The 27,433-nt window shown below is 42.4% G+C and overlaps 2 protein-coding genes across 2 annotated transcripts in view; both read right to left on the bottom strand.

Annotated features, from left to right (window-relative positions):
- The window catches only part of LOC124009278 (phosphatidylinositol 3-kinase regulatory subunit gamma-like), a 61,799-nt gene extending 57,260 nt beyond the window's left edge, over nt 1-4,539 (bottom strand). The window contains exon 1 of the mRNA XM_046320911.1: nt 4,332-4,539. The gene's annotated coding sequence lies outside the window, so the exon portion shown is untranslated. The remainder of the gene's footprint in view (nt 1-4,331) is intronic.
- A 2,437-nt stretch (nt 4,540-6,976) lies between these two features.
- The window catches only part of LOC124009273 (microtubule-associated serine/threonine-protein kinase 3-like), a 48,337-nt gene continuing 27,880 nt past the window's right edge, over nt 6,977-27,433 (bottom strand). Inside the window, 18 exon segments of the mRNA XM_046320899.1 lie at nt 6,977-10,343; nt 10,662-10,849; nt 12,435-12,565; nt 17,852-17,974; nt 21,053-21,267; nt 21,639-21,809; nt 21,811-21,831; nt 22,035-22,180; nt 22,475-22,656; nt 22,942-23,057; nt 23,270-23,392; nt 23,697-23,798; nt 24,210-24,375; nt 24,556-24,688; nt 24,910-25,048; nt 25,483-25,691; nt 26,964-27,049; nt 27,304-27,374. Coding sequence (XP_046176855.1) covers nt 9,541-10,343; nt 10,662-10,849; nt 12,435-12,565; nt 17,852-17,974; nt 21,053-21,267; nt 21,639-21,809; nt 21,811-21,831; nt 22,035-22,180; nt 22,475-22,656; nt 22,942-23,057; nt 23,270-23,392; nt 23,697-23,798; nt 24,210-24,375; nt 24,556-24,688; nt 24,910-25,048; nt 25,483-25,691; nt 26,964-27,049; nt 27,304-27,374 — 3,125 coding nt within the window. The 3' untranslated portion in view covers nt 6,977-9,540.

Here is a 27,433-nt window from a genome sequence, read left to right as displayed (position 1 = left end):
CTGTCTCAGCCTCCAGTATTTATGCTGCAGTAGTTTATGTGTCGGGGGCTAGGGTCAGTTTGTTTATCTGGAGTACTTCTCCTGTCCTATTCGGTGTCCTGTGTAAATCTAAGTGTGCGTTCTCTAATTCTCTCCTTCTCTCTTTCTTTCTCTCTCTCGGAGGACCTGAGCCCTAGAACCATGCCCCAGGACTACCTGACATGATGACTCCTTGCTGTCCCCAGTCCACCTGGCCATGCTGCTGCTCCAGTTTCAACTGGCCTGGGCCCTAGGACCATGTCCCAGGACTACCTGACATGAGGACTCCTTGCTGTCCCCAGTCCACCTGGCCATGCTCCTGCTCCAGTTTCAACTGTTCTGCCTTACTATTATTCAACCATGCTGGTCATTTATGAACATTTGAACATCTTGGCCACGTTCTGTTATAATCTCCACCCGGCACAGCCAGAAGAGGACTGGCCACCCCACATATGCTCTCTCTAATTCTCTCTTTCTTTCTCTCTCTGAGGACCTGAGCCCTAGGACCGTGCCCCAGGACTACCTGACATGATGGCTCCTTGCTGTCCCCAGTCCACCTGACTGTGCTGCTGCTCCAGTTTCAACTGTTCTGCCTTATTATTATTTGACCATGCTGGTCATTTATGAACATTTGAACATCTTGGTCATGTTCTGTTAAAATCTCTACCCGGCACAGCCAGAAGAGGACTGGCCACCCCACATAGCCCGGTTCCTCTCTAGGTTTCTTCCTAGGTTTTGGCCTTTCTAGGGAGTTTTTCCTAGCCACCGTGCTTTTACACCTGCATTGTTTGCTGTTTGGGGTTTTAGGCTGGGTTTCTGTACAGCACTTTGAGATATCAGCTGATGTACGAAGGGCTATATAAATAAATTTGATTTGATTTGATTTGATTAGTAACAGCACGTGCGAGCTTGCTCTGAAATGGTTTCCATCCGGAATATAAACAAAGTCGACACTTCATCTTAACTCCTCCTCCAAATGTACTTGATTGGTTGAACAGTGCAGAAGAGAACCTCCTGACAATTGTTTTCTCTTGTCATAGCCTGAATGTGGGGCATCCCGCTCAGGCGTTTCTTTTATGCCTGCTACGTTAGTTTAGTTGGCTGCGTGTAATAGCCTAGTCTTTTTAATTTATCTACCTTTTAATTCCATTTTGCATTAGTGAACTCTCACTTTACTGCTACACATGGAACCGGTTTGACTGTAGTGCCGCTTTGGTTGGCCAACAAAAACAACAAGCTACACGTGTAAAGGCTAACAGGCTTCATGAGGCGCACGTCAGAAAAACGTATATTCAAAGGTAACATAATTATGAATTTTAAGTGTCATGGTGTAGTATCCTTATATGTAACAATGTCACATGGATATTTTAATTCAATTTAGAAAAAGGCCCCTTTTCACTGTTCAAAATTTGGATATTCTAATAATCGTGCCCATCCCATATGTAAAGTGGTCCTGAACTGATCAAATACGGGTTGCTTTGGCTCCAGCTGACTGTTTACAGTTCCCGTTAGTACTCAGCTTAACCTCAATGCTACCTCCCAGTCCCCACTCAGGCTGCTGTACAGGACCGTTACTGGGGGTGAAAATAGAGACAATACCCTGATCTATCACAGGGCCATGACATAATATTAAGCTATGACGTATTAAAGATGTTATTGACAAACATCAGTAACAAATGGGTGCAACATCTTGCATAATATTTTTTAAATCTCTTTGTAGCTATGTGTTTATTCCCTTAATGTGTTTTTACTGTAAAACAATACAGACAAGGGGAAATTACAAATAGGCCTACTCAACATTAACATGCTTCATATTTCATAAAATAAAAAGACACATCTCAGTGGTGTGATGTTTTAATTTCTGATCTGGAGTGTGACCATTCATTTCATACACAGTGTACAAAACATTAGGAAGACTTCCTAATATTGAGTTGCACCCCTTTTTGCCCTGAGAACAGCCTCAAATTTGTCGGGCATGGACTCCAAAAGGTGTCGAAAGCATTCCACAGGGACGCTGGCCCATGATGACGCCAATGCTTCCCACAGTTTTTGTCAAGTTGGCTGGATGTCTGATACACACGGGAAACAGTTCAGTGATTAAACCCAGCAGCGTTGTTGTTCTTGACACACTTAAACTTCCTGGCACCTACTACCATACCCCATTCAAAGGCACTTAGATTTTTTGTCTTGCCCACTCATCTTCTGAATGGCACACATACACAATCCATGTCTCAATTGTCTCGAGACCTAAAAATCCTTTATTAACCCGTCTCCTCCCCTTTACCTACACTGATTGAACTGATTGAAGAGAATTTAACAATATATATACATATATATATTAACAGGTGACATCAATAGGGGATCATAGCTTCCACCTGGTCAGTCTATTTCATGGAAAGAGTTGGTGGTCCTAACGTTCTGTACACTCAAGTGTAGATGGAAATGCACTAATACTGCAATACAGTCAGACACATTAATCTTTGCATGGGGATGACAGACAGACGAACTGCAGTAATACTTTCCTAAAAATTACACATCAAAGCCTGAACCAACTATCAGTGCAGGAGACAAGTTCTGTTTGTTCATCATTGATTTATTATTGATTTTCATAATGGACATTCACCCAATTATTTGAGTGAAAATTATCATTTCTGGAGACAGCCATTTCAGTGTAAGTATTTTAAAATGTCAGCCAATGCAACTAATATTTAAATGCACATCTGAGCCCCAAAATGTAGCTAGTATGTAGGTCTAAACTAGAATTGACATACACTAACCTTGTGGCCATCTGTCCGCCGGTGGACACCATATGATAGTTGTGAATGTCAACAGTCTACAACATGATATAGCCTAGTAATATCGCTTAAGCATATCTGAAATCTAATCCATGTTATATTGTAGCAACATAAGGAACAGCACTAGGCCTATATGTTGCATAAGACGATTGCAGAAAACCGGCCTTTATAGCTAAATGCAGCAACAAAAGATCTGCACATTGTAAGGTAGGCCTACATAGAGCAGCGGTGCTTGCTAAGAGACAGTTGCCCTTAGGTGCACATCAGGGATCAGCTTACCTGACCCAGATCTGTAACTGTTTGTAGGTAAAATGCAAAATTGGCATGAGCAGCAGCATTTTGGGTGCTTTTTTTAATACCCTGGTTGAGAAAGGGCTTGGCCCTATCAGGGCACATATATAATGTATAACAAAAAAGGGGGGGGGGATATTTGCATAACTGGAATGCCATCAACTTGCTGTAATGGAGGAAGCTGACGATTGTTTTGACCAGTTTTTCCAGTCAAAATGAAAAAGCGACTTGGGGCTTCAGGTACTTTTCGATAATGACTGTAAGTAGCTCCATTAAGCTGAATAAACACGGACATTCCATAACACCTCAAGGGGTTCCTATATTTTCTTTAAAAACGAGATAGACGTTAGGACATTCTCTAACTGGAACTATTCAAAATATGTTGTTATATGTAGGCTAGTTATTTCTTTATTTGTAAGTGTAATAGTTACCCATTGTTACTGTACATTAGTAACCTTTACCTTGCCCCAAGTACAGTGTAGCAATGAGTTAATACAAAACTTACATTACTGTATTTTAGCAACTATCAATTATACAGTAATACGGTCACTTTAATGTAAAGTTTGACAGACATTTGTCCAAAACTGAATAGGCATTGTTGCCACAGACATGGCTGATCCTGCAAATTCTGGAATGAATCCAAGAGAAATCTGGTGATGATTTGGCATAGAGACATAAAAACACAAATGTGCAAAACAAACTACACTTTTAAGATAACAAAAAAAACACCAACTATGTGAATTAACAAATAATAGAACGGTCCAAAATATAGGGTGCTGTCAGCTAGAGTAGATATTTCTCGCAACAACGTAGCAAGTAAAACTAGCACATTAAACACTTCAGCTTCCAGCGATAGCTGTCGTGTTAGAGAAATTCGCAGCTGTAGCCATGTTTTGATACTGCATTTTAAAAACGTAGCCAACAAAATAATGCAACATTCATGCACCATATGGGAACTCTGGAAAATATGGTTACAGTAGCTCGACTTGCTAGATTGAGATGTCAATAGAGGCACACTAGATGCCAATAGAGATGTCAAGAGGCTATTATTTTAACATTTAGCGTGCTATAAAATACAGAAAACGACTTGTTGCAGTGGTCTTTGACAAGTTTATATACATGTGCAAGTTCGTACTGCGTTGTGTGCGTAGTGCACTTCACGCTCTTCCACCATTTTCCTGTTCAGTGGCCAGCACTGGAAATGTGCAAGAACTTGGAAAAACTCACCCGCAGATATTTCTTCAAAATCTCGCTGTTGCGGCACTTTAACTGTTCAACACGTCGAAATGTAGACAGCTAATTTCCTTATCTTTCAGTTTCTCTCCCTCAATGCTTGAAGTCTTCCACTTGCCCGGTTCACTCCCAATCCGCTTTCTTTCTCTCTCCCTTTCTTTCTTTTGCCGCACATAACTCTCAGCTCCCTACACAGCCATTTCCAGCACAGCACCGCGCATGAAACAGGAGAATGCGTGGGAACTAATATGAACAGCTCGAAAATAAACGAACCCAGACGGAAAAGCACGAATCCCTGCAGGACAAGACGCATATGCTCATTATACATATTTCGAGATTCCTAAAATCACGCCCCTTCGATACAGACCACGATTTTTTTCTTAGCAGGTTAGGAGAATTAGCTCAATGTTAGGAAAAGGGTTAGTATTAGCAAAAATGCCCTCCTTACCTGTTACAAAGTCACTTGTATCTTGGTGGCGTTTTTTAGAGAGTCCCGAATAGTTCACCTCTCCTGAATTGAAGAATTTCAGTTATCCTAAAAATGCATCTTGACAGTCCAGCCTGATCATGCTTGTTCACAACTGTGTTTTATAATACTTGTAAAATACACTGTGTACAAAACATTAGGAACACCTTTTTCTATGACAGACTGACCAGGTGAAAGCTATGATCCGTTATTGATGTCACCTGTTAAATCCACTTCAATCAGTTTAGATGATGGGAGACAGGTTATTTTTAAGCCTTGGTACATGGATTGTCCCATGTTGTTGGGGATCGGAAGTGTCCGGTGCGAGAGAGGCAGGTTGAGGTGGCCAGAGTAGTGCAGAAGCTGAGGAGGATGAGTAGTAATGCAGAAGCTGAGACAGGGAAGAAAGCAAGAGGATGGGTGAGGGATTCTGAGAACACTGAGGTCAACGAGTGATACGTGTATAATGTATGCTTCAGTAAGGTTGGCTTCTTAGCAATGGTGTCCTGTAATCTCAGAGCATTGGCATGGTGCAGGAGCAGATGGGATCAAAGTAGTGTAACAGGTTAGTGGGTTTTTAATGAGTGTAAAGGTTGGTTGGGTGTTATTTAAAAAAAATGATATCACAGTATAATGGATTTATACTATAGTCCAGTTGGGAATGGTAATGCTTGCATTAAATAACACCCTTCCAACTAACTTCCAATATGGATGCCAACTGCCGTTAAACCCCACAGAAGAAGAAATGGAATGTGTACTGTATGTGTGCCATTGAGGGTGAATGGACAAGACAAAAGAGCCTTTGAATAGGATATGGTAATATGTGCCAGACGCACCGGTGTGTGTGTCAAGAACTGCAACGCTGCTGGCTTTTTCATGCTCAACAGTTTCCCGTCTGTATCAAGCATTTCACTACACCCGCAATAACATCTGCTAAACATGTATACGAGACCATTAAAACTAGATTTTGAACAGTCCACCCACTAATGGACATCCAGTCAACTTGACACAACTGTGGAAAGCATTGGCGTCACCATGGGCCAGCATCCCTGTGGAATGCTTTCGACCATAGCCGCGGGAAGTCGGGGGGTGCTGCAGCACCGCCTGAAAAATCTGAATGAAAGAAAATGTAGTTTTATTACTAAAGTAGTGCACTGAGCCTTTACTAGTCCTAGATCACACACACAAAGGGGATGAAATTCGCAGCGCCCCCACCCCAGACATCTTCCAGCAGTTAACTCAATATTAGGCTACTATTGAAAAGGGCCAATAACTAGGCTACTCTAAAATGAGCAGTTTTGTCATAAAACACAATGCCACAGATGTTTTGAGGGAGTGTGCAATTGGCATGTTGACTGCAAGGATGTCCACAAGAACTGTTGCCAGAGAACTGGTTAATTTCTCTACCAAAAGCCACCACAGTCATTAGAAAATGTAGCAGTACAGTACATCCAACCAGCCTCACAACCGCAGACCACGTGTAACCACACCAGCCCAGAACCTCTACATCAGGCTTAGTCAACAGCTGATGAAACTGGGTTTGTACAACCAAAGAATTTCTGCACAAACATGCTCAGGGAAGCTCATCTGCATGTTTGTCATCCTCACCAGGGTCTTGACCTGACTGCATTTTGGCGTCATAAGCGACTAAAGTGGGAAAACGCTCACCTTCTATGGCACTCTGGAGAAATATGCTCTTCACGGATGAATCCCAGTTTTAACTGTAGCGGGCAGAAGGCAGACATTGCGTGGGCAAGCGGTTTGCTGATGTCAACATTGTGAACAGAGAACAGGAGGGATTCTTAAAGAAAAACTAACAGGTCTGTGAGAGCCACAATTCTTACTGGTTGGTTGATCAAATACTTATGTCATGCAATAAAATCCAAATTAATTACTTAAAAATCATACAATGTGATTTTCTGGATTTTTGTTTTAGATTCCGTCTCACAGTTGAAGTGTACTGGTACCTATGATAAAATTAGACCTGTACATGCTTTGTGTAGGAAAACCTGCGAAATTGGCAGTGTATCAAATACTTGTTCCCCCCACTGTATATCATTGTTTTTAATGGAAAAATATGCATTAATCACAATGAGCCTTGAGTAGTTAGTGTTGTGAATATGTTTATCAAAATTGTAGTTCATAAGTCCCAAAATAAATGGTCCACTTCATATTAGTCTTCTGCCATTAATTTATTTCAAAATGCTGTTAGAGCGTATAAAGCAATGGATTTCACACCAACTTTCACCAGAAACCAGTTTGAGAAATATGAAAATGAAGTTGTTCGAGGGCCACCAAGGTAAGACAGAACAAAACAACATGAATTACAATTGACCACAGTGTGACGAAATCAACATTACAGATGTCCCCTTTTCCATATACAGTATCAGGAAAAATGTGAGAAAGTATCATCAGCTGGTTGTATACCGTGTGCACCTCATACTTTACCCCCTTTATTCTTAAGTGTTATTGAAGTCGAATTGGAAAAGAAAATGGAGAAAAAAAATGAAAACAATTCAGTGACTTAAACAATGTACACAAACAAATTTGGGTGCCAGTGTTTTTTTTGTGTAACATCGAACAGTGTAGAAATGCAGAATGGTTATGTTCACAATCGTGGTCAGCTTAGCCATACTGTAAGAATCAGACATTCTCTAGCAAGCTAGACCATGGAAACATCTGACAAATTTAACATGTAGTTATTCAGTAAAAATGTGTAGTAGCAAGATGCAGTATTTCCAACAACAGATCTGGGAAATCCATTGTGAATTGAATTACTTATTTGATTATATCCTCAAGAAACACATGTTTGTTTACTTAATTAGTACTTGAATGTTGGGTAATAAAACAAGTAGATAAGTTTTAGATTTGATCTTGCACTATCCTATCTCGTTCCAGTTGTTCAAGTATTAGTTGGTGCTAAATTATTATTTTAACTCTTGTCAATATTCCCACCATGAAACACGTGTTCCTAACATCTGACAGAGTATGACAGTTCATCCTGATATTACAGCTTATTTGAAATAAGCGAGAGTGGAAGCATTTAGAATGTTAATTCCATAGTTGCAGAAGAAAACAATGTGCCAATGACAGTATACAAAGTTCAGAGCAAAACCATCTTCAAATCTCTCACCAAACCACTGTCATTCTATAAAGTCTGCTGCCCCCCCCCCCCCCCCAGTCACTTTTTAATCATTGCCAACTGCAGTTTAGATTAGTTACGGTGTGTGTGAATAGCATAGGCGAATCAGCAATACAACAAGACTGCTTCCATGTCAAAATATACACACACAAAACATTTCAATTTGTCCCTCAGGGCTTCTGTTGGAATCCTGCAGTTTACCGTCATTCGTTGTAATAATTTAACAGCAGATGGAAAAACTTCAAATACAGTACACTTGACCCCAAAAAAATGTAAACATTTATATAACATGGTTAAAAACCGCAAAGAGAGCCAGTTCCTACATACACTGTACGATTCTTAAACCAGGGTTCTGAAAAATAACGAGAACTGCGTTAAGAGGAAATGCCTAACCTGTACAAACGCTCTCCTGCTAAATTAGATTGTAGGGTAGCTTGCTTCAACAAGCAGGTAAGTACGGCATTGCAGGATCGCCAACAATATAGTATCAAAAAGGTAGTAAAGGCAGAACTTAGCTTAATTTATTTTGTCAATCATTTTGTGATTTAAACCAATGAGAGAATTGGTGGAATCCATTTGATGATTTCACTGGATGATTGACTGGGCATGGCAGCAGGGCACCATTCCTAAAGCCTCCTATGTACACTACCTCTTCTTTTTATTTTTTAGAAGGGTTCCTATGAGAAATCCACACTTTGGCATGGGGGCACCATTTCAAAGCATACCGAATGTAGATAACTTTCATATTTGTGCCAAGGTCTTTTAAAACGTGACACACTTTCCCTGATTCTCTTGGATCCAGTCCAGATAGTGACTACAAATCATTACCAAACACATTGTTCTGATGTGTTAAAAGACAGCACTGAATTAAAAAGGGCTTGGACACAGTAAGTATATAAACATTCAACATATGTTTGAAAGGCCATATTTGATCAGACAAATCAGCAGCCATTTTCTAAGAAATTAAACACTATTGGAATACTAAATGTTAACCAACTTAAAATTTAAGAGATAATGGACAAAGAAATTGCTTCCATCCTATGTCTCCATCTAGAAACCACATCTAAAAAATTTGTTCTTAATTTAGTTTCCTCAAGTCCCTATCAATTCACACAACAGAATGGCTGCACCTAATTTGTGCGATTTACACAAATAAGGCCAATAATACATGACGTCATATTCAGCCCTGAAATAAAAACAAATGAACATTAGTCATGAATAGGTTATTTCAGTAAAAAAAAAAACATATTTACAAAGTACAAACATGTTACAGGTGCTACAGTGAACCTAAAAACCAAAGGGTGAAGGAGGGGGAAACCAAAAATAGGATGTAAACCAATTTTGGATGTAAACCAATTTTGGCACTCAAGTTTGTTTAGTGTGGTAGGATGCATACTGTGACGTTAACTCGACCATGTAACAACTTTATTTTCGTTCTTCTCTCCCTCGATTGGCACAACTTGAGTATATACTTGCGGATAAACATGCAAGCCCTTCAAATACTGTACAGTAGTCGATAAGAGAGTATGTAACCTTTAGTCTAGTCTTGCTGTCTTGAGAAAGACTACCTTTCACTTTTTTGGAGAAACGCTAGGCTAAAACCCCTCCCTCTCTTTTGGTTTGGATTTCTGTGCTGCTGTACCCTGTACTCCTCTCCCCGCAGCCTCCAGGCTCCAGTCGGACTGAGCCAAGTTAATCCACGATGCCTTAAACCGCGGCTGCCTGACGGGGAGGGTGGCTCTTGGCTCCTTCTCATTCGCGTCGTCAAAACTCACCTCCTGCACCGCCTTCTGCTTCTTAAAGGAGTCCCTCCTCTCGGACAGGGCCAGTTTCCTCATCACCAACTCCTTGGAGCAGTGGTCACTGCGGTGGTCGCTGCTCGTCGACTCCCTGTGGATTCTCTGACTGCCCAGATACAGGCCCTGGCGACCATGTTGTTCCCCCACACAGACAAACCCTCTGGCCGTATCCAGGTCCTCTAGCCCCTCCCCCTCCGACAGAGGTACCTCCATGGTGTGTCGGCGGGTGGCGTAGCCCTTCTTGTCACCGTGGTACGCCCCGGAGAGCTTCTCAGCCGACTGCACCCTCTTGAGGAGGGGAGAGCGGGGCGGCTCGGCGCTGCGCGGGCGGACAGAGTGGCGGGCAACGGTGGGAGGGGACAGGGTCATGCCGTGGAGGCCCTTGGACAGGCCAGGGAGGGAGGACGGAGAGCACTGGGAGGAAAGGGGCTGCGGAGGGGGGATACAGGCCAGCGGGGAGGGGGGGATGCTGCTGGTGGACTTGCAGCGGCCTGCCTTGGTGTAGCGGCCTAGGACCTGGAGGGAGCTGGGACGGGCCTGGGGGACAGGGGAGTTGGGAGAGCTGGAGCAGGGAGAGGAGCTCTGGGGGGAGTTGGAGTCTGAGAAGAGATAGAACATGCTGTAGATAAGCCTTTGATTTCTTCAGTGACAAAGAAAGCATTCTCGCTGTCCTGATGTTAAATGGTTTGATAATAATGAGAATCAACTTTTGCCTGCATTTTTGTATGATTATGTACCATGAAAACCAAGAGCTTTTACATAACCCAGGTATCTTCTATTCCAATACCAATTGACTTGGTATATCATAACGGTTTAAACATGGTCACATACCCACCTTATTACATTTAAAATATGTACATCACAAAATGGCCGACTATCGAACCACAGTTTCCATCCAATAGAGGCTAGCTACTCACCTCCAGACTGGTCAGGGGCGGGGGAGGGGCAGGGTGTGCTGGGCCCAGGCGAGAGGCTCTGGGTGGGGGAGCCAGACAAGCTGTCACTGGAGGATACTGAATGCTGGAAGCCGGAGGAGAAACTGCGACTGCTCTGCATGGGAGGAGGGGTGTGCTTGGCCATCTTCCTCAAGACGCTACGTCGTCTACTACAGGAGAGAAATGGGATTAAATTTAAGTGGATATTTTCAGCAATCCTTTTCATGTGACACCAAATTCTGTGGCTATAAGACATTAGGCGGCACAGAATTCTATATTTCTCCTTGTTCTTAGAAGGTTGCTCCAAAATGACCCAATGCATTATTTACAATTACTTTCCTTTGGGCACATCTGGAATACAACCAAAATAAACTGCAAATGCATCCAACAACTTTGTAGTCGCATGCTTGATGTAGTGAATGTGTACCAGGAATTAGGGTTCAAATACTACACTGAACAAAAAAATGTAAGCCACACAACAATTAAGACTTTACAGAGTTACAGTTCATAGAAGTAAATTAGCCAATTTAAATAAATGCATTAGGCCCTAAGACAGATTTCACATGACTGGGAATACAGAAATGTATTAGTTGGTCACAGATACCTTTATAAAAAATAATAATAATAAAGTAGTGGCGTGGATCAGAAAACCAGTCAGTAGCTTGTGTGATCACATCTTGCCTCATGCAGTGCGACACATGTCCTTCGCATAGAGTTAGTCAGGCTGTTGATTGTGGCCTATGGAATGTTGTCCCATTCTTCAATGGCTGTGCGAAGCTGCTGGATATTGTCAGGAACTGCAACATGCTGTCGATCCAGAGCATCCCAAACATGCTCGACGGGTGACACGTTTGAGTATGAAGGCCATGGCAGAACTGGAACATTTTCAGCTTCCAGGAATTCGATACAGATCCTTGCAACATGGTGCTGTTTATTATCATGCTGAAACATTAAGTGATCAGGATCTCGTCACGGTAACTCGGTTTATTAAAATGCCATTGATAAAATCAGGGTGACTGGTCTAAGACGATATCGCATGTGAAGTAGCCGGATGTGGAATCCCTGGGTTTGTGTGGTTACACGTGGTCGGCAGTTGTGAGGCCAGTTGGACATACTGCAAAATCCTTTAAAACGATGTTGGAGGTAGGTTATGGTAGAGAAATGAACATTCAAAGCTCTGGCAACAGCTCTGGTGGACATTCCTCCAGTCAGCATATCAATTTCACTCCCTCAAAACTTGAGACATCTGTGGCATTGTGTGACCAAACTACATTTTAGTGGCATTTTCTCTCGAGCACAAAGTACACCTGTGTAATGATCATGCTGTTTATCAACTGCTTGATATGCCACACAGGTGGATAGATTATCTTGGCAAAGGAGAAATACTCAAACAAAATTTTCTAGAAATAATCTCTGTAGATTTGGAACATTTCTAGGATCTTTTATTTCAGCTCATGAAACCTACACTTTACATGTTACGTTTAGATTTTTGTTCAGTATACTTTAAATACACATAAGTGAGCGTCACTTCGGTTCCCTAAAATCGAGGAGGACCATGTACAAAAAGTGCTGTCATTTCTAAAACGGTTCACCACTACCAATATGGATGAAAATACACTCAAATGAAAGCTGAGTCTGCACTTTAATTGGTCATTGTATGGGTCGCCTCACTGTAGGTGCTACACATTGGTCGTGGTGACTGGAGTAACTGATCCTCATATAATGGAGAGCCTTGTAAAATGTTCTGCTCTTTACCTGTCCTGGTCGTCCTTCCTCTTCTTGCTGCGTCGGGCCATCTTGCTCTTGTTGCTGGTCTTCCTGGCTGGGCCCACCTTGATGGAGGTGTTCTCCAGGGCTGTGGTCTGCAGCGTCACCTTGTTGCCACTCTAGAATAGAAGGGCTATTGGTTTACTGGTCTTCAAATACAGGACAAGTGAAAATAATAATGGTATAATTTGGCCACTTGTCAGTTTCGTGATCATATTTTGGAAGGTGGCAAGTGATAAAAGGCAACAACAAAAAAAGGCCAGAGCGAGAGAGGGAGCGAAGGAACAACCAACTGAAGGAAATTAGTGTTTTTTTTATTAATGTTTAAAAGCTTTTCTGTTACATAAAGACATGGTACTTTTATATAAAGGAGTCAGATAATAACACATTGCCAAACATAAGCTCTTTAATCCCAACCCTCAGCCACTCCCAGCCAACCTATCACCAAAGACCACCCTCGTCTGGTTTCCATGTGCCATATATCTTTCAAATGTTATACATAATTTCTTTAACCTTTCTAAAAAAACGTATAGTATCCACAGATTGTGAGCTCAAGATGAACACTTCTCCTACGAGTATTATTCCATTTTTTTATTGACTATGGCTTTACAAAATCACCCAACACTGCTATTTGTAAGGTACATTTTAAGTGCATGTTGTGATTTTTTAAAACCATTCCTGAATCTGTGACCAGAAACAAGCTACAACGTGGAAATACCAGAATACATTCATTCTGTCTCTTCGTAGCAAAATATATACAACGTCTCAAAATAATAAAGGGAACACTAAAATAACACATCCTAGATATGAATGAATGAAATATTCTTATTAAATACTTTTTTCGTTACATATTTGTATGTGCTAACAACAAATCACACAAAAATGATCAATGGAAATCAAATTGATCAACCCAGGCAGGTCTGGATTTGGAGTCACACTCAAAATTAAGGTGGAAAACCACACTACAGGCAGCTCCAACTTTGATGTAATGTCCTTAAAACAAGTCAAAATTAGGCTCAGTAGTGTGTGTGGCCTCCACGTGCCTGTATGACCTCCCTACAACACCGGGCATGCTCCTGATGAGGTGGCGGATGGTCTCCTGAGGGATCTCCTCCCAGACCTGAACTAAAGCATCCGCCAATTCCTGGACAGTCTGTGGTGCAACGTGGCGTTGGTGGATGGAGCGAGACATGATGTCCCAGATGTGCTCAATTCGATTCAGGTCTGGGGAACGGAAGGGCCAGTCCATAGCATCAATGCCTTCCTCTTGCAGGAACTGCTGACACACTCCAGCCACATGAGGTCTAGCATAGTCTTGCATTAGGAGGAACCCAGGGCCAACCGCACCAGTATATGGTCTCACCTCGGTACCTAATTGCAGTCAGGCTGCCTCTGGCGAGCACATGGAGGGCTGTGCGGCCCCACCAAAAAATGCCACCCCACACCATGACTGACCCACCGCCAAACCGGTCATGCTGGAGGATGTTGCAGGCAGCAGAACGTTCTCCACGGCGTCTCCAGACTGTCACATGTGCTCAGTGTGAACCTGCTTTCATCTGTGAAGAGCACAGGGCGCCAGTGGCAAATTTGCCAATCTTGGTGTTCTCTGGCAAATGCCAAACGCCCCACCTGTGGACGTCGGGCCCTCATACCACCCTCATGGAATCTGTTTCTGACCGTTTGAGCAGACATGCACATTTGTGGCCTGCTGGAGGTAATTTTGCAGGGCTCTGGCAGTGCTCCTCCTTGCACAAAGGCGGAGGTAGCGGTCTTGCTGCTGGGTTGTTGCCCTCCTACGGCCTCCTCCACGTCTCCTGATGTACTGGCCTGTCTCCTGGTAGCGCCTCCATGCTCTGGACACTACGCTGACAGACACAGCAAACCTTCTTGCCACAGCTCGCACTGACGTGCCATCCTGGATGAGCTGCACTACCAGAGCCACATGTCTGAGATGTAGAATCAATCTCATGCTACCACTAGAGTGAAAGCACCACCAGCATTCAAAAGTGACCAAAACATCAGCCAGGAAGCATAGGAACTGAGAAGTGGTCTATAGTCACCACCTGCAGAACCACTCCTTTATTGGGGGTGTCTTGCTAAATGCCTATAATTTCCACCTGTTGTCTATTCCATTTGCACAACAGCATGTGATATTTATTGTCAGTGTTGCTTCCTAAGTGGACAGTTTGATTTCAGAGAAGTGTGATTGACTTGGAGTTACATTGTGTTTAAGTATTCCCTTTTTTTTGAGCAGTGTATACATACACACATACATATATATATACACACACACACAGTTAGTGGCAAGAATTGTATATAATCATCTAAATTGAAAAACGAATTGTTGAATCAAGTTTAATATTCTATTGGAGAACCATTTTGTGTTTAACAATTACTTATGAGTGAAGCTTTTAGTGAGAGGTCTAAAGCTAATATTTCATTTTAGCCCCCAAACTTACAAATAGGCACACTTAATTGTGTCTGGCTTTGTATTCCAAATAATTTTAAATATTTTTTGCTCATATGATTTTTTTTTAAAGATAGTAGTCTGGAGTAAGTGAACTGTGATAGGACCAAAGTATTAATCAATGTCATTTTTCCATAAAGACAAGTATTTACCTCTCCATGGTTGCAGAATCTTATCTATTTTTGCTAACTTTCTATTGAAATTGTGGTAAGTTCAATTATATTTTTTGCGATGTGAACACCAATTATGTCTACTTCACCATCCACCCATTTTATTGGTAAACTACAAGGTAGTGTTAAACACTAACGATCCAATACATAATATGGTACACTCGTCATAATTACATTTCAATCCAGAGAGGCTAGGAAAAGTGATCAAGCGCTTCAAATGAAACTGTGCAGGGATCCAGATTGCGGACTTAAAAAAAAAAAAGTAATCGGCATACAGACACTTTTGTACTTTAATCAAATGCCTTTTCAAAATATGCTACGAAGACCAGGCCTGGTATCTTGGATGTTTCATAATGTTCAATTGTTTCAAGTAATTGTATATTATCTCTAATATCTTCCATGTAAAAAAAAACTGATCAGAATGAACAATATCTAGTAAAACCTTTAAATTCCATGTGCTATGCATTTCGCCAGGATTTTCATATCACAACATTGGTGTAAGAGGCCTCTAGTTTATTTTTATTTTTAAATGGACAGGATATTTATACTTACCACCTGGGTCCTGTTTTAGTAGTATTGAAATCAGAACTTGAGTACCTGAAAGTCAGCAATTTTTATAGGAGTAATTAAAACATGCTAATAATGGATATTTGAATACATTAAAAAAAAGGTATGATATACCATGAAGCCGGGGTGTTTTTCTAGACTGAAAAGATGTATTGCCTCAGTTTCTCTTCTGTAATTTGGGCTTCACACAGGTCTTTTTGTAAATTTGATAATTTTATATGATTATTTTGGGGGGGAAATTCCTTACAGTTAACATCATTCAGTGGAAATGGAGACTGGAAAGAAAACATTTGGTGAATCATGTATGACTCCATAATTTATAATGATTTCTGTAACTTCTAAGAGAGCATTTGTATGAAAAATGTTCTGACAATTGTGAAATGCACTCCAATTCGCTTTATTTTTGTGATACTTATTCAAGAACAATCAAGTGTAATGTACCTCCATTTCTTTTTGTTTTTCCTCTAACCTATTTTGTGCCTCTATAGTACAGTTTCCATTACCATCTACCTGCACGGTCACTCCTTAATTAATCTAATCTCTTTTCACCTAAACTTTGTTTTAATTATGAGTATTGTATTGAATGGCCTCTAAAAGTATATTTTAAAAGTGTCCCATACAATAAGGGGATCTGCTGTACCTATGATGTGCAACAAAAAAAGTATTCTGAATTATTTTGTCTTTGTTAAGAACAAATTGCCATCCAATAGGCTGATTCAATTTTCAATATCCCCGTTCTCGTGGAAATTCTGTAAGAGTTATATGGAGGCCAATTAGATGGTGGTCCGATCGCATTTGGTCTCCTATTAACACATATTTTATGTTTTACTTTTGATGCCAGCAAGAATGAGACTAGGAGCTTGATGAAGCCTCCATGTTTTTCTCACTAGGTCAGGGTTTTTTCAGTCTCCATATACCCACTATTTCTAATGTATCCATAATCTTTGATCTCCTTAAGTGCTCGAGGGTGATAGTTTGCAGTGTGATTTCCTTTACGATCCATTGAGGTACTTAAAACCGTATTATAATCTCCCACCATAATAATAGATTATTTCGTTGCTTGTGAGCTCGAGATATAGATATATATATATATATATTTCTTTCTTCGCAGATCATCATTATTTGGCCCATATTTGGCCCCCTTTGACCATGACAAAAGTATATTTCTCCCTCCCAGTCCTTTTTACACCCAACCTCATCTATATTTGTAGAATGAGTTTCCTGTAAACAATAGATATATTCTAAAAATCTATTTTTTTATGATCTGCTAAGCCATTACAATTATAACCGGCTATACTTACCATAATGACAACCAAGTTCCAAATATACTTACCACAACCAATGTTCGTAAACTTACCATGATGATTAAGTGTCCTCAGCCTCCAATTGTCCTAATATTCCACCTACTAAACCCCCCCCCCCCCCCCCCAATATCTAGGTCTTTTGTCACTAAGACCATCATACCGTCATACATTTTCCTGACTCATGACACCTTTGCATCCTAAGGCAAACCCTTGGCCGCCAATTGGCGTAGGCCAGAGGGAAATATGGGCCGTCCTATGGTAACAAATATCTGAGTGTGCTTAAGAGAACTAACCAAATAACATGGAAAACAGACCGAAAAAAAATTGTAGTAACAATAGATCATATTTATAGAAATAACAGCAGTCTTATAAATGCATACTCATAATTTAGAAAGTCCCAGCAAGGCTATAAGCATGTCAGCCCAGCCTGCTCAGTTCATTGATTCAGTTGTTCGATAAAAAAAAAATGTTAAGAGAAAACGACAGATAGATAAAAAGCAAAACCAGTCCATTAGATGCAAGATATATTTCATTTTGTCATTATATCCTGTTTTACTCAACAGGAAGATGACTACAAATAAAGATTGGTCTTAGGCATCACACTACCCATGGGTATTCCTTTCAAGTTTAACTAACAATCGAATGACAGACATGGAACGATAGCCAAGAATACACGCTGTACTGATAATCCAGAGGGAGTAAACCTGTGAAGCCAACCCTCTTCACCCACACTTTGCTTTTAATTCCAGGGTCGTTGGTCTATCACCTCAGCTGTTTTACACCTAGGCCTATATCATTAGGCTCAAGAATATTACAGGTAGCATAATTAGCAGAGATGGAGAGAGAGAAGCAAACACCAATGGAGTATTAAGACAGTCCTCTTTCAGTGGGTCTCACCTTGAGCAGTAGCGCCACCACCTCAGTGTGCACAAGCCCCTGGACCGACTCGCCATTCACGTGGGTGATGAGGTCACCGGCTCTCAGCCCTGCCTCATGAGCCGGGGTGTCCTCCTCCACACACTACAGGAACACATGATTAAGAGCCAATAAGAACGTAACCCTGACTGCTTTGGCATTTGCATTTATTATGGATCCCATTAACTGCTGCCTCTTCCTGGGGTGCAGAAAAATTTATGCATTTTATACAATTTTAACAACATTACATTCACAGATTTTACAACACACTGTGTGCCCTCAGGCCCCTACTACCACATATCTACAGTACTAAATCCATGTGAATAGTGCGTGTGTGTGTGCATGCATCTGTGCCTATGTTTGTGTTGCTTCACAGTCTGCTCTGTTCCATAATATGCTTTTTTATTTTACTGCTTGCTTCAGTTACTTGATGTGGAATAGAGTTACATAGAGCCATGACTACATGTAGTGCTGTGCACCTCCCATAGACTGTTCTGGACTTGGGGACTGTGAAGAGACCTCATGGCATATCTTGTGGGCTATGCATGGGTTTCCGAGCTGTGAGCCAGTTGTTCAGACAGACAGATCGGTGCATTCAACATGTCAATACCTCTCAAAAAGTCACTCTCCTCCACTTTGAGCCAGGAGAGATTGACATGCATATTATTAATATTATAAGTCTTTTTTTGTGGCACCTGACCACACGACTAGTAGTCAAGGTGCCACAAAACTAGAGCCTGTAGAACCTGCCTTGTTGATAGTGTTGTCAAGGCAGAACAGTGCTTTATTATGGACATACTTCTCATTCTTAGCTACTGTTGTATCAATATGTTTTGACCATGACAGTTTACAATACAGGGTTACTCCAAGCAGTTTAGTCATTTCAATTTCCACATTTATTACAATATTTAGTTGAGGTTTAGTGAATGATTTGCCCCAAATACTATGCTTTTAGAAATATTTCAGGGCCAACTTATTCCTTGCCACCCATTCTGACACTAAATGCAGCTCTTTGTGTTTCAGTTGCTGTAGTAGCTGAGATGTATAGTGTTGAGTCATCTGCATACATAGACACTCTGGCTTTACTGAAAGTCAGTGGCATGTCGTTAGTAAAGATTAAACAAAAATCAAGGGGCCTAAACAGATACCCTGGGGAATTCCTGATACTACCTGGATTATGTTTGAGAGGCTTCCATTAAAGAACACCCTCTGGGGGTAAAGCCATAACATACATTTTTCAAGCAGCAAACTATGATCGATAATGTCAAAAGCTGCACTGAAGTCTAACAAGGCGGCCCCCGCAATCATCTGGTCATCAATTTCGCTCAGCCAACCATCAGAGCTGATAGTGCAGGGTGAGCGGCACAAAGTGGTCTTCCCAATAGGGCAAACCGCCTCAGTGCCAACAGTGTAACTCCTGATCATTGGCTCATGATTACTACATACAATATTTGTAGGATAAACAAAAGTATACGGTGCAATTAGGGGCACATAAATTAAGTTAATTACAGTGCCTGGCAAAGGTATTCATCCCCCTTGGCGTTTTTCCTATTTTGTTGCATTACAACCTGTAATTTAAATGGATTATTATTTGGATTTCATGTAATTGACACACAACATAGTCCAGACTGGTGAGGCTTTTTTTTAAAGGAACAGTGGTGCATTAAGTATTGACCCCCTTTGCTATGACACCCCTAAATAAGATATGGTGCGCCAAATTATCTTCAGAAGTCAGGTAATTAGTTAAATAAAGGACCACTTTAAGCCAGATTCCAGAGCTGGGCTTTACGATAGAGTGGCCAGAAAAAAAGACATTGCTTAAAGAAATAAAATATACAAACACGTTTGGTATTCGCCAAAAGGCATGTGGGAGACTCCCCAAACATATGGAAGGTACTCTGGTAAAATGACTAAAAATTTGCTTTTTGACCATCAAGAAAAACGCTATGTCTGGTGCAAACCCAACATCACCCCGAGAACACAATCCCCATAGTGAAGCATGGTGGTGGCAGCATCATGCTGTGGGGATCTTTTTCCATCGGTAGGGACTGTGAAACTGGTCAGAATTTCAGGAATGACGGATGGTGCTAAAAACAGGGAAATCCTTGAGGAAACCCTGTTTCAGTCTTCAAGAGATTTTAGACTGGGACAGAGGTTCATCTTCCAGCAGGACAATGAACCTAAGCATACTGCTAAAGCAACACTCGAGTGGTTTAAGGGGAAACATTTAAATGTCTTGGAATGGCCTCGTGAAAGCAAAGACCTCAATCCAATTGAGAATCTGTGGTATGACTTAAAGATTACTGTACGCCAGCGGAACCCATTCAACTTGAAGGAGCTGGTGCAGTTTTGCCTTGAAGAATGGGCAAAAATCCCAGTGGCTAGATGTGCCAAGTTTATAGAGACATACCCCAAGAGACTTGCAGCTGTAGTTGCTGCAAACGGTGGCTCTACAAAATATTGACATTGGGGAGGTGAATATTAATGCACGCTCAAGTTCTGTTTTTTTTGTCTAATTTCTTGTCTGACAAGAAAAAATATTTAGAATCTTCAAAGTGGTAGGCATTTTGTGTATATCAAATGATACAAACCCCCAACTATTCTATTTTATTTCCAGGTTGTAAGGCAAGAAAATAGGAAAAATGCCAAGGGGTGAATACTTTCGCAAGCCACTGTACATTGTGTTTGCCAATGCCCCTTGTATCAGGTACATTTGATGCAGCATTATTTAATTTAATCTTTATTTAACTACGCAAGTCAGTTAAGAACAAATTCTTATTTTCAATGATGGCCTAGGAACAGTGGGTTAACTGTCTGTTCAGGGACAGAAAGACAGATTTGTACCTTGCCAGCTCAGGGATTTGAACTTGCAAACTTTCGGTTACAAGTCCAACACTAACCACTAGGCTACCCTGCCGCCCCAATACTGACGACTCATTGTCACATTGGTAGGGATTAACTGAATGGTCTTGGATCATTAAAAAGTCATTGTTTCTACGCAGCCTTGAAATACATAACTAAATGTACAACAAGACAAAATAACATGTTGGCTTAAGTAGAAACTGTAAGACTAAGATTGAATAGCCCGATTTCCCTGACCAAGATGGCTGTCCTGTAGTTAAGTTGCCGGGGTGCCAAAGACCATTCTAGTGTTCCATTTCATTCTGTGGAAGTGACACTTACCCAGACCATGTGGTGCACAGTGTAGACGTCAGAGTCACCCATGTAGACACGAATGGCTCGCAGGGCAAAGCCGAACCTCTTCCCAGAGCTGTGGATGACCACGGGGGGGCGCAGGCTACTGAGGGACAGGTCCCCTCGGCTGGGGGACGAGTCCCGGGACGAGGGGTTGGAGGACAGGGACGACTTGGGGCTGGCGGGGGCACCGTCCGCAGTGTCTGGGGAGTATGGAGAGGTATGCTAGGACTGAGGAATTTCTTGGGGAATTTAGCAAAGTATAGTCTGTTTATGAAGCCGGAACAAGCATATCAAATCACACAGGCCTGCAGGGCACATATACAGTACAATACTAGGTGTGTTGTTGTTGCTAGCATTATGCTAACCTAGAGACAGTGGCTATATCACAAATGAATGGCCCATGTAAAAATGCTACTTTTAGTCATAGCTCTGGACAAAAGCATTTGACAAAAATAGAATTCTTTGAAGAGACACATGCACCAGGAATAAGGTACCATTTGAGACCAGACACTCTCTTAATGGTGTCAGAGTGGGCTAGTACACGATAGCTAGCTCCAGTTGGTTTACCAACCTGGGGTGATGATGAGGGGACAGGCCAGAGATTGAGGCAGACTTGGGGACCATGCAGCCCGCTGGTGCCCTAGGCTTCTCAGGGGTGTCCAGCTGGTGCCCAAAGCGGCGGGACCCCCCGCGCCTGTAGGAGGGCCGCGTACCCGTGCTGTTACTACGAAGACGGATACGCCGCAAGTTGGACACTACGCCATCTGAGAGAGAAAGAGGGGGGGTGGGGGGGTTAAGTCAATGTGCTGGCTGGAGTGTGCAATCTTGTCTTTTAGAAATGTAAGCACAGTAAAAATATCCTGTGTATACACACAAAACACCTGTGTATGTTTACTTTATGACAGTGTGTCTATGTTTCTGAGTATGTGTGAGTAGACCTAAACACATGTGTGTAGTCTCAACTCACCCTCTTCCTCAGTTGAGATGGCGAAGCGTGGCATGGTGTCCAGGCTCTGTGTGCTGTTCATAACCAGCGGACTGGCACTCCTCTCTGACTGGGACGAACCGGATGAGGCCCTGGGACGCAGGCTAGAGCACAAGAGGGGAGGGGGACTGAATGGAAGGATACACTTAGAGGGGGCAGTTGCGATCTGGTTATGCTAAAATTGATGGAAGAATAAAACCTGCTGCCCACCAATTCATATTTAACTTTAAAATGTGCAGGTTTTCAATAGTTATTTGGAGTTGAATACGATATCTCCCTTATAACCATAGAAAAAGGCAAATAACGCTGTTCAGTGAATTTTGACGCTGTTCCAGCTAAAGCTAGACTACGCTCACAACTTCACACAAAACATAGTGTAGTCTGAGTGCTGTGTTATTGTACCAAAGGCCTTCATCGCTCACCTTCCTCGGTGTCCCTCAGTCTTCCGGTCCCCGCTGGCCCCCTGTTTGTGTCCCTCTTCTGGGGATAGGAAACTCCTCCCCTCCCACCTCCCCATCTTCTCCTCACTGTGGCTGCGCTCTGACGATGACAGGCTATGATTGGAAGGCGTGGAGGTGGACAGGTGCTCCGTGCTGCTGTACACCTGGGGTCATAGGTGAAAAAACAAGCATGACTTAAAAATAAATTATGCTCATTAACAAAACCACAGGTTATTTCAGTAGAGCTGTTTGAAGGGGAAATCATTACAGTGAGACTTTTGCATGAAGGGAAGAGTTACTTTTCAGTTTACAAATATTTTTTGTATTTCGTCCCAACAAACTAAAACATGATGATTTTACAAGGGGCAGTGTTGCAAGGAGTATTCTTGAGTAAAATATATGTTCGGCATACTCTAAACGATATGAACAAACATTGGATCATTTCCCACCTTGCTAAAGCGATGTGCCACAGAGGAGAACTGCTTGAGCTCCAGGGATGTGTCTTCATCACAGGTTTCGTCATCATCATCATCTGAGCCCAGGTGACTGTACCGCTCAGATCGGGCTGGAGAGCAACACAGACACACATTACAGTAGTCAGTAGCCCACACACTCATCGAGCGCATTGAAGGTTTATGTACACCGCACTTATGACCAATATTAGGCTGGGGGGTGTAAGGATCGTAGAGCCGTGTTTACAGGCAACTTCTACCTTCACTGTCTTACACAACAACATTTAAATACTTCCAAATGAGAGTGGTAAAGGTCGCCACCTACTGTCAAAGTAGCTGGTGTCATCCTCAGTCTCCAGTTGAGGGATAAACTCTGCTTTCTGTCGTAACAGTCCGTTCCAGTCCAGACCCACAAAGAACATGTGCATCTTGACCTCTGGTGTCCCCCCTGGGAGTACCATAGGGATAAATGATTTAAAATCAATATCAATCAATATGGCCAATATAGTCAAACCCACATCACGTTAGGTGGTGCTTTTTTGATGAATCTCATCAAACCATCTCTAATAAAAACAATCATGACATTGAAATACATTTCAGTGAAAAATACAATGATTTGTATTTATCCATAAACATCATGGTAGCATCCACAGTGACGTAGAAATGCTCTCGAAACATATTCCTAAATCTTATTTACAATAAATGTGACTCCAAAATGACAAATGAAGACAGCAATAAAGAGGCCCACCCACCAGTCCCGAGGCGGTCCAGAGGACTTTGCCTCAGCAGCCTGGTGATCAGGTCCTGGGCATCAGCAGGCAGGGCATCCTCCCCCTCAGGCCAGATGATGTCATCTGTGAAACACACACATTTCCTAAATACCATATCATCTGAATTACACACAATACAACATGAAACATTTGACAATGATTCAAAACGGACTGGTAGGTGGGAACTGTGATATTGATAACGGGAACTTCATCTTGACATTGGTGACTAGATGTTTGAAAGACATCTGCCTATCCCAGAGTAAGAAAAATTAGAGGGTGTGTTTGGATCAGTCTTTTTGCACCACGCAACAGAGGCAATCCATGGCAAAAGACAGGAGGTGCTTGTAGAGCCTATTCATTGAATTAACTTGACCAGTCAGAGCCATGTTACCCTAGCCTGGATAAACCAGAGCGAACGATTAAAAACAACAGTAAACAGCATTCAGTCTAATTTAACCAGGCTAACGTTTCCCCTATTCAGGAGATGACTCTCACCATTGACCACCTGTCCGAAGAGCTGTTCGGGTGTGTCTCCGAAGAAAGGCACACAGCCCACCAGGAACTCATAGAGGATGATGCCCATAGCCCACCAGTCCACCGGCTTCCCATAGCCTTGCCTCAGGATCACCTCTGGAGCAATGTACTCCGGTGTACCACACACCTGGGACAGAGAACCAGAAGGGAGGATTTAAGAATGGGCAATGGACAAGAGAGAGAGAGTATAAGTCAGGTAGCTAAACAGAATGAGAAGGTATGAGACTGATAAGACAGTTGTAGAGGACATTAGAAACCAATTAAGACAAACGTTTAGAGAAGGAGGACAGAGAAATGGAGAGCTCACCTGCTTGTCTATAAACTCCCTTGTGTCCTTTTCAATGTGTTCCTCATACAGGTTGGTGGTCATGTTCATCAGGCCGATCTTGGACAGACCAAAGTCAGTCAGCTTGATGTGGCCCATGGATGTGATCAGCAAACTACACAGGAAGAAAATGCATTAGAAAACAATAGTTTACAAAAACAAACAAACAGAAGTTGATGCTGGATAGTGAACAATGCAGAACGAAGCCTTGGTGTAAATGTATTTATTTTTTAATCCAGAATGTATATGTTATAGACATGAACACAAAGTAGAATACACACTGCCATTAATGTATAATATGAGCAGGACACCTGGCTAGTCAGGTTCCAGACTCACTTGTCAGGTTTCAGGTCTCTGTGTACGATGCCGTAGTTGTGGAGGTACTCCAGTGCCAAGACGGTCTCTGCAAAGTACATCCTGGTCATGTCCACTGGTAGTGGGCCAATGTTTTTCAACAGGTTGGCACAGTCCCCACCTGAGGAGGAAGACGGCACGCCAACAGACTGTGTAAAAGGCTGGCAAGCAACGACCATGAGAACCTGATTTGATTTGTGTGCTGCCGAGACTTGAATTTGAACTGCAAGGCAGCAGAGTTACACCTGTTATAACAGTCTGTGGTCTGACAATCATTTCAACTCATCTCCGCCTTGGGCTTCTTCGACACCCAAAAGAGTGAATTTTGAGTCATAACGTTTAGAATATGTGGGTAGAGGGAGGGTAAGGTGGTGTTCTGACGCACGGTCATGCTCCAGAACCATAAAGTAGTACAGTCTCTAAATCAATATGTAGCATCTGAGTATGTGTGTGTAACCGTGTGCATTTTGTATGTCATTCCAGTGTATCCTGCCCTGCCATATACATTATGTCTGTGTGAGTCTGCAGGGGTGTACATCTACATTAAGAACCTACCTTCTACATACTCCATGACCATACAGAGGTGTCTGCGCGTCTCGAAGGAGCAGAACATGGAGACGACAAAGGGGTTCTCGGCGAATGTCAGGATGTCCCGCTCCACAAATACCTGCTGGATCTGGTTCCTTAGCATCAGGTTCTGACGGTTGATCTTCTTCATGGCAAAACGCTGCCGGGTCTCCCTGTGCCTCACCAGGAACACGGCACTGCGGCCGTGGAAAAAGGAGAGCGAAGGGCAGACCGAGAGAGGGAGAGAGAAAGAAAATGAGAAGAAAAAGTCAGTTACTTCAGTGCTTCTTATAACAACCTTAAATTACTTCTTCTGCATGGATGTGAGAGTACGACCAGTAAGCATCAATCGTATTGCTTTTGCCATATTGTGTAGTGGAGATGAAAGAGGAAGCGGTCTTCTGTAAAACTATGAAAAGACACAGGCCCTTTTCAGAAACAGCCCCTGGTCACTTTTGGAGATCTGAGAGGATTGGACAAGCAATGGTAAGCAATGCAGGGTGTACACTACACGACTTTCTAAATCCTAACGTCGCTGAGCCTCTCACATCAAAACCACCGTCTTTCCGGTCGTTTGTTGTTGTTTTTTGTCTCGCCAACGTAGCGGTGCGTACACTCAACGATGTGGCACAGACTGCGTCAGACGCCACAAGATTCCTCACTTGAGCGTGAGGATTGTCAATGCCGCACGGTCTCGCGAAAAACAATCGAATCACATTGAACGAGCGGTGGCTCGAAGCGGCCTCAAAACGTTCAGTCAGACATTCACGAACGCCATACAGAGTAAATGTTTCTAGCTAATATTTCTTATTGAATAACATTTGCTTGTGAACAGAGCTACAACGATTTGACACTTTGGCAAAAGGCAAGTGCAGACGCATACTAGTTATAGTCGTCGCTCCTGCGTCTACGCATTCTGGGTGACGCGAAACAATATCATCATCATTTCACTGGCGAGCTCTCATTGCTAATCACCATTCTCAAAACTTGTCGTTGCACATCTCACCCTACAAGAACATTGCGGACTTTGTGCCGATAAATCAAACATCGGGAAGTCCGGGACTGCTCAAAGATGGGATTGGTAGCCCTCAGATTGGGTCTCTGCCCTGCTCACAATAAACGAGCGCCTGTGACGGCCGCGTGCCTCGAGTAAGCAACAACATGGGTATTTTGTCTCCAATCTCAAAAACTTGTCTGGGATAGCTAAATCAGGGCCAAAAATCGTATAGTGTACACCCAGCTTAATATGGCGCAGTTGGTCCACTGTCAACATATTTGAACAGGCATTTGGCCAGTTGGTCATTAACATTGGCGTGGTATTTGTTGAAGAAATGTCATTCTGGCATTTTAGCCAACTGTATGGCAGCACACGCATTCAAGATATCCTCTTTCTGTTTCACTTCTGCGTTCTGCACACTCAGATTTCCTCAAAAAAGACAGACCGCTACAAACGAAGAGCTCGTACTCACCCATAGGCCCCGTTACTGATGAGCTTAAGGGTGTCAAAGTCGCTCTCAACTGGTTTCCTGCGAGAAGGAGCGCAGGCTGCCCGGTTCTGAGACACAAAATTTAAGAACAAGGCAATTTCTCCTGAACACATTTGCCAGGTCCAAACATGCCGTGTAATTGCCAGAGTATGTGATATATCATTTTTTTAAAGAACCTTAACTGTCTTCTATGCATCTCATCTAAAGCCAAGCAAATTATATAATGTGCACGTTCATGCTATAGACCTACACAGTACACGCTACACTAATACATAGCTTAGCGGAATTTATCCTGCAGTGAAAGTGTTCCTGGTTGCCTTACCTCCCCAGCGTCGTCAGAGTCTCTGCAGGCCGCTCCGTGACCAGGGCAGGTCTGCTCCAGATGGACCATGTCTACAGTACAACATTGGGAGAGAGAATGGTCAGGCACCAAACATAAGGAAACAAGACTG

This window comes from Oncorhynchus gorbuscha, linkage group LG22 (assembly GCF_021184085.1).
Source record: "Oncorhynchus gorbuscha isolate QuinsamMale2020 ecotype Even-year linkage group LG22, OgorEven_v1.0, whole genome shotgun sequence".
Taxonomy (NCBI): Eukaryota; Metazoa; Chordata; class Actinopteri; order Salmoniformes; family Salmonidae; genus Oncorhynchus; species Oncorhynchus gorbuscha.
Note: the sequence above shows the minus strand (reverse complement) of the source record. Positions and strands in the feature narration are given on the sequence as shown.